The 15,000-nt window shown below is 42.6% G+C and overlaps 2 protein-coding genes across 4 annotated transcripts in view; one reads left to right on the top strand and one right to left on the bottom strand.

Moving 5' to 3' along the window:
* slc31a1 (solute carrier family 31 member 1) overlaps nucleotides 1-9,724 on the top strand; it is a 12,871-nt gene extending 3,147 nt beyond the window's left edge. The window contains exons 2-8 of one of the 3 annotated variants that reach the window (XR_013845550.1): nucleotides 3,258-3,430; nucleotides 3,705-3,777; nucleotides 4,065-4,233; nucleotides 4,940-4,987; nucleotides 5,951-6,005; nucleotides 7,169-9,470; nucleotides 9,513-9,724. Coding sequence is in view for 2 of the 3 variants with exons in the window: in XM_080054400.1 (XP_079910526.1) it covers nucleotides 3,260-3,430; nucleotides 3,705-3,777; nucleotides 4,065-4,233; nucleotides 4,940-4,987; nucleotides 5,951-6,005; nucleotides 7,169-7,315 (663 nt within the window). In the remaining variant the exon portion in view is untranslated. Of the gene's footprint in view, nucleotides 1-3,257; nucleotides 3,431-3,704; nucleotides 3,778-4,064; nucleotides 4,234-4,939; nucleotides 4,988-5,950; nucleotides 6,006-7,168 lie in introns of all 3 variants that reach the window. The other 2 variants (XM_080054400.1, XM_080054401.1) reach the window with 2 other exon arrangements.
* Nucleotides 9,725-14,152: 4,428 nt separating this feature from the next.
* The window catches only part of rnf224 (ring finger protein 224), a gene marked incomplete at its 3' end in the record, with an annotated part of 4,352 nt that continues 3,504 nt past the window's right edge, over nucleotides 14,153-15,000 (bottom strand). Inside the window, exon 3 of the mRNA XM_080054396.1 lies at nucleotides 14,153-14,473. Within this exon, the coding sequence (XP_079910522.1) occupies nucleotides 14,153-14,473 (321 nt within the window). The remainder of the gene's footprint in view (nucleotides 14,474-15,000) is intronic.

Here is a 15,000-nt window from a genome sequence, read left to right as displayed (position 1 = left end):
TGTGTGTGTGTGTGTGTGTGTGTGTGTGTGTGTGTGTGCGTGTGCGTGTGCGTGTGCGTGTGTCTGTGTCTGTGTGTGTGATGGGATTAGGACACAGTACAGTCCATTTACTACTCAATGAGACATGATGTTTCTGCTTTGATCATAACAGGAATGTGTGTGTGTTACAATGTGTCTTTGTGTGTGTCTTATCTCTCTGTGTGTGTGTGTGTGTGTCCGTGTCCTCAGGGCTTTGTAGCATATGTAAAATGAATGAATTTAGGCTGTGTATTAACACTGGTTTTTCAGCACACACAGTACAGACAGGTAGTGGATCATGAGGAGATATTCACACAGTACAGACAGGTAGTGGATCATGAGGAGATATTCACACAGTACAGACAGGTAGTGGATCATGAGGAGATATTCACACAGTACAGACAGGTAGTGGATCATGAGGAGATATTCACACAGTACAGACAGGTAGTGGATCATGAGGAGATATTCACACAGTACAGACAGGTAGTGGATCATGAGGAGATATTCACACAGTACAGACAGGTAGTGGATCATGAGGAGATATTCACACAGTACAGACAGGTGGTGGATCATGAGGAGACAGACAGACACACAGTACAGACAGGTAGTGGATCATGAGGAGACAGACAGACACACAGTACAGACAGGTAGTGGATCATGAGGAGACAGACAGACACACAGTACAGACAGGTGGTGGATCATGAGGAGACAGACAGACACACAGTACAGACAGGTAGTGGATCATGAGGAGATATTCACACAGTACAGACAGGTAGTGGATCATGAGGAGACAGACAGACACACAGTACAGACAGGTAGTGGATCATGAGGAGACAGACAGACACACAGTACAGACAGGTGGTGGATCATGAGGAGACAGACAGACACACAGTACAGACAGGTGGTGGATCATGAGGAGACAGACAGACACACAGTACAGACAGGTAGTGGATCATGAGGAGACAGACAGACACACAGTACAGACAGGTAGTGGATCATGAGGAGACAGACAGACACACAGTACAGACAGGTGGTGGATCATGAGGAGACAGACAGACACACAGTACAGACAGGTAGTGGATCATGAGGAGATATTCACACAGTACAGACAGGTAGTGGATCATGAGGAGACAGACAGACACACAGTACAGACAGGTAGTGGATCATGAGGAGATATTCACACAGTACAGACAGGTAGTGGATCATGAGGAGACAGACAGACACACAGTACAGACAGGTAGTGGATCATGAGGAGACAGACAGACACACAGTACAGACAGGTAGTGGATCATGAGGAGACAGACAGACACACAGTACAGACAGGTGGTGGATCATGAGGAGATATTCACTCAGTACAGACAGGTAGTGGATCATGAGGAGACAGACAGACACACAGTACAGACAGGTAGTGGATCATGAGGAGACAGACAGACACACAGTACAGACAGGTAGTGGATCATGAGGAGACAGACAGACACACAGTACAGACAGGTAGTGGATCATGAGGAGACAGACAGACACACAGTACAGACAGGTAGTGGATCATGAGGAGATATTCACACAGTACAGACAGGTAGTGGATCATGAGGAGATATTCACACAGTACAGACAGGTAGTGGATCATGAGGAGATATTCACTCAGTACAGACAGGTAGTGGATCATGAGGAGATATTCACACAGTACAGACAGGTAGTGGATCATGAGGAGATATTCACACAGTACAGACAGGTAGTGGATCATGAGGAGATATTCACACAGTACAGACAGGTAGTGGATCATGAGGAGATGTTTGACATGATTTTGAGAACAAGCGTTCTCCAGAATCACTGACTCCATGAACGTCTGTTCTTTCTGACTTTAAACATCTGTCAGTTAAGTGTTGCCCACGGCGACCGCTGGCCTTCCTGTTAATGTTGTAACTGGATGGATGGATCTGTAATCTGATTGGTTTGGTGTGTGTGTGTGTGTGCGTGTGTGTGATACTCTGTGTGTGTGTTACTTTGTGTGTGTGTGTGTGTCAGTGTAACCCTGTGTGTGTGACTGTGTGTGTGACTGTGTGTGTGTGTGTGTGTGTGTGTGTGTGTGTGTGTGTGTGTGTGTGTGTGTGTGTGTGTGTGTGTGTGTGTGTGTGTGTGTGTGTGTGTGTGTGTGTGTGTGTGTGTGTGTGTGTGTGTGTGTGTGTGTGTGTGTGTGTGTGTGTGTGTGTGGCTCCCGTAGCCTCGGGGCCTGACAACCAATCAGATTACAGCTGTGATGTCATAACGTTACCGTAGTGACATTTGGTCAGTATCAGCTCTGTGTGTGGAGGCAGCAGCACGACGGTAGGAGAGTCTGTCTGGCTGTCTGTGTGTGTGTGTGTGTGTGTCTCTGTGTCTCTGTGTCTGTCTGTCTGTCTGGCTGTCTGTCTGTCTGTCTGTCTGTCTGTCTGTCTGTCTCTGTGTCTGTGTGTGTGTGTCTGTCTGTCTCTATGTGTGTGTGTGTGGAGGCAGCAGCGCCCTAACGGTAGGAGATGCAGATATTTAACATTTACATTTTTCATTTAAACAGCGTTCCATTCACTTTGTATTGAAGGAGACCTGTCTTCTGCAAACACACTTAATTAAAACTTATTCAAACATCCATTTAACAAAAAAACGTTACTTTCTTTAAAGCCACGACTCTTGTCTGTCCATACGAGCTGTTTTTGTGAAAAATTATTGAGTAATTTTCAATATTGAGGTGTTTTTTCCCGTCCGTGAGGGTTAGCCTACAGTAGAAGGCTAACATTAGCCTAGCATACAGCATACATTAGTTAAGAGTTTTGTCTCGATATTGAAAATTACTCAATACTTTTTCACAAAAACAGCTCGTATAGACAGACAAGAGTCGTGGCTTTAGAGAAAGTAACGTGTATTTGTGAAAGGCATGTCGTATTACGTTTTTATTAAGTTTGTTTGCCGAATACGGGTGTCATTCAATATAAAGTGGATGGAGCGCTGTGTATTGTTTTCCCCCACGATGGGCGTGGCCTCAGATTATGACGCGTTATGCACTGTCTCTATGTGTGTGTGTGTGTGTGAAAGACTTGAAACTGGTTATCGGCCTATGTGTGGACTAGGTATTATGATCAATTGGATTAATATGGATGTATACACACACACACACACAGGGTTACACACACAGACACACAGACAGACAGACAGACAGACAGACAGACAGACAGACAGACAGACACTAATAACGGTGTATTTCTTCTCAGACATGGATCACAGCGCGCACATGGACCATTCAGCTCACATGAACCACAGCAGTCACGTTGCCATGGCAGCAGACCACTCCCACCACACCGTGGCCCCGCCCACTACCGGTGGCCATGGCGACCACGGGGGACACGGGGGCGGAGACATGGGAGGCGGCCACATGGGCGGAATGGTGAGATTTATTTTATTTTATTTTATTTTATTTTATTTTATTTTATTTTATTTTATTTTATTTTATTTTATTTTATTTTATTTTATTTTATTTTATTTTATTTTATTTTATTTTATTTTATTTTATTTTATTTTATTTTATTTTATTTTATTTTATTTTATTTTATTTTATTTTATTTTATTTTATTTTATTTTATTTTATTCTGTCAACAGCATCACGGTGGGTGTTAATATGCTAGGCTAACGTGCTAATGTTGTTGTGCTCTGTTGCCTAGGCGATGACCTTTTACTTCGGCTACGAAAACGTGGAACTGCTGTTCACCGGACTGCTCATCAACTCTGCAGGAGGTCTGTCTGTCTGTCTGTCTGTCTGTCTGTCTGTCTGTCTATTTATCTATCTATCTATCCATCTATCCATCTATCCATCTATCCATCTATCCATCTATCCATCTATCCATCCATCCATCCATATCTATCTATCTATCTATCTATCTATCTATCTATCTATCTATCTATCTATCTATCTATCTATCTATCTATCTATCTATCTATCTATCTATCTATCTATCTATCTATCTATCTATCTATCTATCTATCTATCTATCTAATATTGTCTTTTCTTTCTGACCAATCAGAGATGGTGGCCGCGTGCATTGGAGTGTTCCTATTGGCTGTTCTGTACGAGGGTCTGAAGATGGGCAGAGAGACGCTGCTGAGACGCAGTCAGGTGAACGTGAGGTATAACTCCATGCCTGTCCCCGGGGCGGACGGAACCGTACTGATGGAGACACACAAGACCGTGGGGTAAGCTCTGTGTGTGTGTGTGTGTGTGTGTGTGTGTGTGTGTGTCTGTGTGTCTGTCTGTGTGTGTGTGTGTGTGTGTGTGGAGGGGTGATCTGTGTGTGTGTGTGTGTGTGTGTGTCTGTGTATGTGTGTGAGAGTGGAGGGGTGATCTGTGTGTGTGTGTCTGTGTGGAGGGGTGATCTGTGTGTGTGTGTCTGTGTCTGTCTGTGTGTGTGTGTGTCTGTGTGTCTGTGTGTCTGTGTGTGTCTGTGATCTGTGTGTGTGTGTCTGTGTGGAGGGGTGATCTGTGTGTGTGTGTGTGTCTGTCTGTCTGTCTGTCTGTCTGTCTGTCTGTCTGTCTGTCTGTCTGCCTGTCTGCCTGTCTGTCTGTCTGTCTGTCTGTCTGTCTGTCTGTCTGTCTGTCTGTCTGTCTGTCTGTCTGTCTGTCTGTCTGCCTGTCTGCCTGTCTGTCTGTCTGTCTGTCTGTGTCTGTCTGTCTGCCTGTCTGCCTGTCTGTCTGTCTGTCTGTCTGTCTGTGTCTGTCTGTCTGTCTGTCTGTCTGTCTGTCTGTCTGTCTGTCTGTCTGTCTGTCTGATATCTAAACAGGTTGTGATCATCCTCTTCTACAGGATCATAAAGAAAATTTCAAAATAGAATTTCAATATTAAAAGTGAAGTTTATGGATATGTCTGTCACTCAGTCACATTACGTCATGTTTGATTGACAGTTTGGAGGGGGAGGAGCTTGGCCTTAGGTCCCGCCTCCTCTTACACAGGTAACTAGGTAACCGAAGGTAACAAGTTAAAATGGTCTAAATGGTTCTGGTGGGCCGAATCCCCTTTTAAAGGTGGAGATAATACACAGCCTAGGCTCTGTAAACTGGTATGTAAACAAAGGGGCCAATGTAGATAGCCTCATGCCTGTTTACAGAGCCTGGGCTGTGTATTAACCCTGTTTACAGAGCCTGGGCTGTGTATTAACCCTGTTTACAGAGCCTGGGCTGTGTATTAACCCTGTTTACAGAGCCTGGGCTGTGTATTAACCCTGTTTACAGAGCCTGGGCTGTGTATTAACCCTGTTTACAGAGCCTGGGCTGTGTATAAACACTGGCCTATCTACATGAACCAGCTCGGGGAGGGACAGGGTAAGGAGAAGGGGACATGGGATTGGGCCTAAACCAGCGCCAGACTCTGATTGGCTCCTAACGAGGCGGTTTCTTCTTCTGCACTAATATTTATGGTCTTAACCTCTGAGGCTGTTTGGAGGGAGGAGCTAACACTGGGCCATGCTAACACTGGGCCATGCTAACACTGGGGCTAATATAAAATAAAACCTGTGTTATTATATTCTAAAGGTACAAGGAAGTTCACCGTAGCACCTTTAGAATACAGTATAAACAGTGATGCTAACACATGCTGCTATGTGCATATGGTCCCTGTCTGTCTGTCTGTCTGTCTGTGTGGGGGTGGGAGGGACGGGCTAAATGGTGTTCATTTATAAATGTGTAGTTTTTTTTTTCAATGTTTTGTTTGAATTATTTTTGTTTCTGGTTTTATACTTTGACCTTTTGATACTTCTAAACCTTCAGCTGTAAACTAGCCTGTGGTTACGGAAAAAGTCAATAAATACATTGTTAAAACGATTAAATAACACACACACCTAAACACCCCTCTCCCCCCACCCACACACTCACACACACACCTACACACACACTAACACCCTCTCTCTCTCTCCACAGACAGCGTATGCTCAGCCCGGCTCACTTCCTTCAGACTCTGCTTCATATCATCCAGGTGGTCTCACACACACACTACCACACACACACACTAACACACACACACACTAACACACACACACACACACTAACACACACACACTCACACACACACACACACACACACACACACACACACACACTAAGGGTGTATTCACACATGGAAAGTCCGCTAGTTCACTTGCTTTGGTCCAGCCCAAATTGAGTTTTGATTTTTTATGTTTGGTGTGGTCCACTTTCATATTGCCTCTTTTGTAAGTGAACCAGCATCACGAAGTAAAACCACGCGTGATCTGAGGTCATTCATTCATTGGACAGACATTCTGGGGTGGAGAGAAACAGGAAGCACGAAGTTAAAACTGCGAAATATACCATTGATATAATATGGGGTTAAGAATAATAAAAAGGCATCTAGACATCTAGCCTATCAGCTGGGTGTCAGTTTGGCGCGGCTCAGCTCCAAACTGTCACGGGGATAGTATGGACGGTCCCGTAACATGGGAAGAACAATAAAAACACACACTTCATACAAAGCGCAGCGTGAACCTGTTGGCACTGTGCGGAGACGCTCCTCTCCATCTGATCGCTGAACATATCAGCATGTTTACGCGTCTCGATCAAATGTAATATATTGGCTACAGGCTCCCGGTCAAACCACAACTTATCTTCCTAACAATGGCGACAACAACACTTTCCCATAATGTGAAGCGGACGGTAATTTATTAAAACCCATTGATGCCTGATGCTGCATGACAGGCCTTGGACACAATGTTACTCCGCGCAGCATCAGGCATCAATGGGTTAAAACAGGAAAGAAAGAAAAGGCACCGCGCTTCCTGCATTAGGGTCGAGTCGGGTCGGGTCCGGCCAAACTCACACCACAAACGAACTGCAGCAGAGTGCGTTTTGAAGCGCATCGAGACCACCTCTTCAGCTGGGTCTCGGAGCGTTTGTTTGGTCCGCCCCCGAGTGCGATTGCTGTATTCACACCTGCCTGAAAGATGCGCACCGAAGGTGGAAGTGCACCTGAGTTCATTTCAACCGAACTAAACACGGCATGTGTGAATACAGACTAACCCTCTCTCTCTCTCTCTCTCTCTCACACACACTAACCCTCTCTCTCTCTCTCTCTCTCTCTCACACACACACTAACCCTCTCTCTCTCCCTCTCTCTCTCTCCAGGTGGTGGTCAGTTACATGCTGATGCTGGTCTTCATGACGTATAACGCCTACCTGTGCATCGCCACGGCAGCCGGAGCAGGAATGGGCTACTTCCTGTTCTCCTGGAGGAAGGCTGTGGTGGTGGACATCACCGAACACTGCCACTGAGACACACAGAGACACACACACACACACAGAGAGAGAGACACACACACACACACACACACACACACACACACACACACACACACACACACAGAGACACACACACACACACAGAGAGACACACACACAGAGAGACAGACACAGAGAGAGAGAGACACACACACACACACACACACAGAGACAGAGACACACACACACACACACACAGACAGAGACACACACACACAGAGAGAGAGAGACACACACACACAGAGACACACACACACACACACACACACACACAGACAGAGACACACACACACAGAGAGAGAGAGACACACACACACAGAGACAGTGGAGGAAAGCTGTGGTGGTGGACATATCACCGAGCACTGCCACTGATGCTAAGCTAGTTAGCGCTGCATTACAATCAACACAGAGAGAGACACACACACACACATACAGAGACACACACATAAACACACACACACACACACGAGCTGCACACCGAGTTATTATGACACTGTGTAACCAAGGTAACAAGGTGTTCACATTATTCACACTAACGTCTGTAGTTAGCGGGAAAAAATTAAACTAAAAAAGCCACAAATATATAAATAATCTTTTTTTTTTTCATATATTTTTTTTTTTTTTTTTTTTTTTACTATTAGCTGCAGAACGAGCCGGCCAATCACAGTGTGGAACAGAAACACACACACACACACAGAGACACACACACACACACACACACTGAGACACACACACACACAGTCTCTCACACACACACACACACACACAATCACACACACACACACACACACACACACACACACACACACACACACACACACACACACACACACGGATCATCTCATAACGTTACCGATCGGCCAAACTGTGTTTAGTTATTATGACGTTAGTGCCATGGCAACAGGGAGGTCGTATATGAAACCCATATCTCACGTGAAACATTATTTTTAGTTAGCGGCACGTTAGCGGCTCATTAGCGCCATCAATCACACCTTGTGTAATCATTTATGTAGAATTTAATATATTAGGAATATAAATGTTTAACACGAGATTTCATTCATTAAATTCAGATTAAATTATTTTAAAAATAACATGTTAGAGTTCAGGATATCTTTTGTTTTTTTCTCAGAAACTTTATCAAACTTGATGTCAGTTCGAACAGTTCAAATCAACAGGCCAGTTTACAACTTAAAGGTGCTACGAAGAACTTTTAAATATTTCTTAATGCCTTTGTCATGGGTGTACGCTCACCCAGGAACAACAGCTGGCGTGGTAAAAACACTACCGCTTTAGTCCAAAGGGGGGCGCTAGAATGAACACACACTGAAAGTTCCTCTGAGCACCTTTTTAAAAAGGTCCAAATTATTCAAAAAAATTATAAAAAAAAATTAAAATCATAATCAATGTTTTTTTTCTCTTGGCCAATCACAGCTCAGATTATTTTTGATTATTTTTAAAACATATTTTTTTCACAGATTTTTTTCTTTTTAATACATAAATGTTTCGAGTTGATTAAATTGGTTAATTGGTTTATATTTTGGGATAAATGTTTGCCGGCCTTAAACCTGCTGCCTTAACGAGCTGCTGAAGAATATCTGAACCAACGCTAGACACTTTAGAACAACTTGAAAACTGTTTTATTGTGAAAGGAAAAAAGAGGATTTATGATGTAATGAATTCTGTCTGTCCTCCTGATTTACTGTAATTTGTTTTGTTTATTTTTGGACTCACACTGAGATGGGGGGGCGGGGCTTAACTTAATGGACCAATTAGATTGCCGGGACAGATTTACAGTTACTGGAATGTTATGAGGCTTAAAGCTGCAGTGTGTAATATAGGAGGATTTAGCTTCATCTAGTGGTGAGATTGTAGATGTCAACGCTCCCTTGCTAACCCCTACCCTTTAGAGGAGAATTTACAGAAGCTACGGTGGCCTTCAAGGACAAGAAGCTATAGTTACTAAAGATGGCATCCTCCACCACTGCCTCAAGTCTTTCCACAATATCAAGTGATGAGGTGAAGATATAAAAGGCTCATTCTAAGCTCATAGGGAAAAACCAAGAGATTATACACTAATTAAAACATACTGATGAATATTGTATTCTCTACCAAGTCTGCTCTGAAAAATGACACTTTTAGGAGCAGTTGAGTTTATTTCTATAGATGTATTTCTATAGTAGTATTTCTATAGTAGTATTTCTATAGATGTATTTCTATAGTAGTATTTCTATAGATGTATTTCTATAGATGTTGAGCCCTTGTCGAGGAGAAATATCTCAGTGTGAGTTCTGTCTGTCCGTGTTGTTCGTTGTCGATAAAGTTTTGAAGCTTTTTGTGATTTAAACGTGATGAAGGAAAAATGTCTGAAAATGTTCGTGTCACAAAATGCTGGAATCATTTCTCTGACTGGGGGGGCGGGGGGGGGGGGGGGGGTCATTTAACCCGGGTCTGCTGTGGAGAGGACTGAGACTCTATGGAGGGGGGGGGGGGGGAATCATTTAAAAAAATCTGAATAAAGTTTATGAAGAAATGAGTCGTTGTGTTTCTGTGCAGGGGGAGATGTTCAGATGGACAAAATACTGTTTAATTATTATTTTTATAAGATTATAAGTTTTATAAGTTTTTACTTTGTTTTTGGGACAGAGAGGTTACATGATCAGAAAACACTAGATAATACAGTATGTACTGACAGAGCTACTGACAGAGCTAGTATGTACTGACAGAGCTAGTATGTACTGACAGAGCTAGTATGTACTGACAGAGCTAGTATGATGTACTGTTATCTATGAGTAACAGCTATTCATCCATACCACTTTTTATCCTGGCTATTTTGTGGGCTCATGTCTTTAGTATGGGTGTGTGTGTGTGTGTGTGTGTGTGTGTGTGTGTGTGTGTGTGTGTGTGTGAGCGTGTGTGTGTGTGAGCGTGCGTGCGTGTGTGTGTGTGTTGCTGGAACACTTTTCATCAAGCAGGGAACACATTTCCCTGCTGGGATGAAAAGACAGATATCTTATCTTATTTTATTTTAAGATATTCCTGGAAGAGGGTTAGAGGGTTAGGGGGTTAGAGGGTTAGAGGGTTAGGGGGTTAGGGGGTTAGAGGGTGAGAGGGTTAGAGGGTTATGGAGTTGTAGGGTTAGCTGGCAGAGGCCTGATAGGAAAGATAAGGATAACACAGTCCATACTGTACAGACTCTGGGACATGACTGTTAATGACAAACCTTCTGCTTAGTTCCACAATCACCAGATGTCTCTAATGTTCACGAAGAACATTTTGAGATTTCTGGGGATAAATTAGAAGTTAGTCAGAGCAGGAAATATCTCATATCATCTGGAAAACGATTTAAAAAGCTCCACCGCCCTCCACGGCCAAATACGACCCAAAAGCTCCCCCCCACCCCTCCCCCCTCTCTCACGCCCCTCCATCACATCGGTAGAGATTGACTTTTTTGTTGTTTTTCTTTTTTTCGAATTATTATATTGTATTATGTGTTGTGTTATATTATGTTATCTTATCTTATGTTGTATTCATGGTAAATAATGTTTATAGTATATTATATTCATATTTATGGTATATTTATAATATTGTGTCATCTTATGTTAGATTGTATTATGTTATATTGTATCTTATTATATTATATTATGTTCTGTTATGTTATGCTATGTTGTGTAAGCGTAGAAAATGATATATTATAGAGGTTAAAATATGAATATATATATTATATTTTTAGTGTATTATATTTATAGTATTATATTATATTATATTGAATTATGTCATATTATATCTTGTTGTTTTGTATTATATTATATTGTGTATTTGCAGAGAGTTATATATTTGTAAACGTTAAAAAAAAAAATATATATATATATATATATATATATATAGTATATATACAGTATATGTATTTTTCTTTTATATATATAATTAATAATGGTAAATGAAGGTGTTAATAATGAACTTACTATTATTGTAAAAAGGGTCGGCATAATAAGCCTCGGCTTCAGCCTAGACCTTTTCGGCCATTATTTTTTTTTTATTTTTTTATTTTTTATTTTTTATTGATCGCATGTGATGTGCTTTGATGGACCGAAATAAATATTTTTACTACTACTACTACTTTCAATAGACTACATGACTAGCGAAGGATTTGCAAAACATTAAGACTTATTCACTTTAATTTATTTAAAGAGTATCTGTTCCAATACTTCTGCTCTCCTAAACATGTGGTGTTCCTTTACAAATAATGATATCTTCTCAGTTGTGTATCAGATCCAGATGTGAATACCTGGAAATGAAAGCTGAAATGTTGATCTATTGTCTCATATTCATCTTTTGGTGTCAAACCCAAATGTTTCCAGTCTACAGCAAAAATAAAGGAATAGGCCTCACTGTTCTGATACTATTGGAGGGGACTGTATATTTAAATTATTAAACTAACTGGTGGTTGTGCTTTGGTTTCAAGGTCTGGCACTGATCCTGCTGTTGTTATAATAGTGATTTTATAATGATCGTTTTCCCAGCCCATAAAAACGCCAAAAAAAACGCTTAGTGGATACACTCCCGAGCACACAGCCAGTATTTAACACTGGAAAAAGGCATTAGGTGGACAGGGCCCTTAATGCAACATTTTGCACTTCATTTGTATATATTATTTTTTCAAAGACTATTTTTGGTCATTTTCAAGCTTTATTTCACAGTATGGCGAGAAACAGAGTTGAAATAGAGAGAGAGGTACAGAGGGAAGGAGAGAGAGAGGGAGGGGGAGAGAGAGGGAGAGGGGGAGAGAGAGGAGGAGGGAGAGAGAGAGGTACAGAGGGAGAGAGAGAGAGAGGGGGAGAGGGAGGGAGAGAGGGAGAGAGAGAAAGAGAGAGAGAGGGAGAGAGAGAGCGCTAACTAACTGTCATGGCTCTGCTCTGCATCACTGGTGGAGCGAGTGTGACTCCTAGTGGGGGAACATGGTAGTGCAGGTTGTGACGTTACTGTTGTTCAGTGGATGAGTTGAAGTAAATGAGTGTCATCGGATTTTGAAAATAAAAAGCCATTGAATTTTAAGCACTGAATATTTATGCATTGAAATAATCTGAATTGTTTGCAGCATTGAAATAATGTATCTGAATGTTTTGCCTCTGAATTTAACTCATTAAATTTTAAACAACTAATTTTCACCTTTATTTTACAATGTTCTCAAATTCAAAATCAAATATTCAACATTAAAATATTCAACGTGCCAAATTCAACTGCAAAATCCCATGTATGAAATTCAGAGTAAAACTTTGGGGACCCAAGGAAGAGCAATGGATCATAGATGCTAGATCGCGTTCAAACAAAGAGAGCGCCTTTAGAATGCAGCCAGTACCTAACCCAAACCCTACAGCCATATAGCTTTTCGACTCTACTCTATTTTATATTGAAGAACTTCTTTGTATTATTTAAAAATATATATTTTCCGTTAAATAAAAAATGTAAATCATAGGGTCTATGTCTATGTCATTCATTTTGCTATACCTGTCACCGTTTTATAAAAGCAATGGCTCAAGGCAGGCTGTTATATAAGTACTTACTGCAATACTGGCGAAAAACTGAGACAATGGTTTGAACACAGGCACACACGCACGCGCACAGACACACACACACAGACACACACACACACACACACACACACACACACACACACACACACACACACACACACACACACACACACACACACACACACACTATGTCCACCATCCAGTGAAATGATTGAAGATGTATTTGATGCTGGAGCTGCAACAGAGCAGATAGTTTTATAAAGTCTGGTGGAAACACACACTGACAGTTCTAGTTCCTTCAGCTTTCTATCATTATAATACAACTAAACAACACAGAGACAGACAGACAGACAGACAGACAGACAGACAGACAGACAGACAGACAGACAGACAGACAGACAGGCAGACAGACAGACAGACAGACAGACAGGCAGACAGACAGACAGGTCTCTATCATTATAATACAACTAAACAACACACAGACAGACAGACAGGCAGACAGACAGACAGACAGGCAGACAGACAGACAGGTTTCTATCATTATAATACAACTAAACAACACAGTGTCATAGTGTCATAATGAACATGGTGCCGACATATCTAATACATTCTCTTTGTTTAGGTTCAATGTTTTTTCTGAATCTGATGAACAAATAATCAGTTTTAAAACAGAAGAAAGAATATGTCCAATATGATATTATGAGATATTTCACCTTAGATTTAAAAAAGTAACTTTTCCATGAAGTGATGTGGTATTCAACCTCCAGCTGTGCAGTCTTGCCTGGCACTCAGACGCAGCGTTCACACAGATATGTCTTCAGAAAGAGCTTTTAGTGATAAATGTCCTTCATCCTTCACAGATATCTATATATATCTATATATATATAGATATATATCTGACAAAGGCACATATATCTATTATAACTAAACAAAACACTGTAATATAATAATACAAACAATGTCAAACAATCATTTACATCTTTAATCATTTTCCTTCTGTTTTAGTTTTCCAAGTTTTTTGCTGAATCTGATTAAATAGCCTTTATGATGTCACCCTCCCCCGCCCCCTGGTCAGTATTAGCCCCGCCCCCGGGTCAGTATTAGCCCCGCCCTGTAGCCCTGCCCCCGGGCCAGACTTAGCCCCGCCCCCGGGTCAGTCTTAGCCCCGCCCCCGGGCCAGTCTTAGCCCCGCCCCTTAACCCCTCCCCCGGGCCAGTCTTAGCCCCGCCCCCGGGTCAGTGTTAGCCCCGCCCCTTAACCCCTCCCCCGGGCCAGTCTTAGCCCCGCCCCCGGGTCAGTGTTAGCCCCGCCCCTGGCAGCAGCAGAGCCAATGGGAGGGCGCGGGGCAGCAGCACAGCCAATAGGAAGCCGGCGGACAGCAGCAGTTAGCGTAGCGATGGAAGCGCGGCTCGGCCAGACCTCCGTGAGACCACCCATCATCAGGCGCTTCCTTCCCCAGCCAGAGCTTCCCCTCGGCGGGTAGGTCTCCGGCCGACGCGCCCCGCTCTCTGGAGCTCCGCTGCTTCACCGCCAGGAACGAGGCGAGATCCAAGTCCAGGCCCGAGGCGCCTCCCCGCGGCCGGGGCGTGTTCTGACGGCACTGGGGGCACGGGATCCACACCTGGAGGGTTAGAGAGATAACTGTCTGTCTGTCTGTCTGTCTGTCTGTCTGTCTGTCTGTCTGTCTGTCTGTATATATAGACAGACAGACAGACACTGGGGGCACGGGATCCACACCTGGAGGGAGGGGTTAGAGAGATAACTGTCTGTCTGTCTGTCTGTCTGTCTGTCTGTCTGTCTGTATATATACAGACAGACAGACAGACAGACAGACAGACACTGGGGGCAGGGGATCCACACCTGGATAGAATGATAAAGGGTTAGAGAAAGAAAGATGGATGGATAGATGGATAGATAGACAGACGGACGGATAGATAGATAGATAGATAGATAGATAGATAGATAGATAGATAGATAGATAGATAGATAGATAGATAGATAGATAGATAGATAGATAGATAGATAGATAGATAGATAGATAGATAGATAGATGGTTATTCTTAAAGGAGCCACAAGGAACTTTATAATATTTCTGAAACAGTCTCATTTTTCCTCTGATGATCATAAATTACATGTAACAGCAAACGA

The sequence above is a fragment of the Ammodytes marinus genome (assembly GCF_949987685.1).
Source record: "Ammodytes marinus genome assembly, contig: scaffold_45, whole genome shotgun sequence".
Lineage (NCBI taxonomy): Eukaryota > Metazoa > Chordata > Actinopteri > Uranoscopiformes > Ammodytidae > Ammodytes > Ammodytes marinus.
This window is presented reverse-complemented; position numbering and strand designations above follow the sequence as displayed.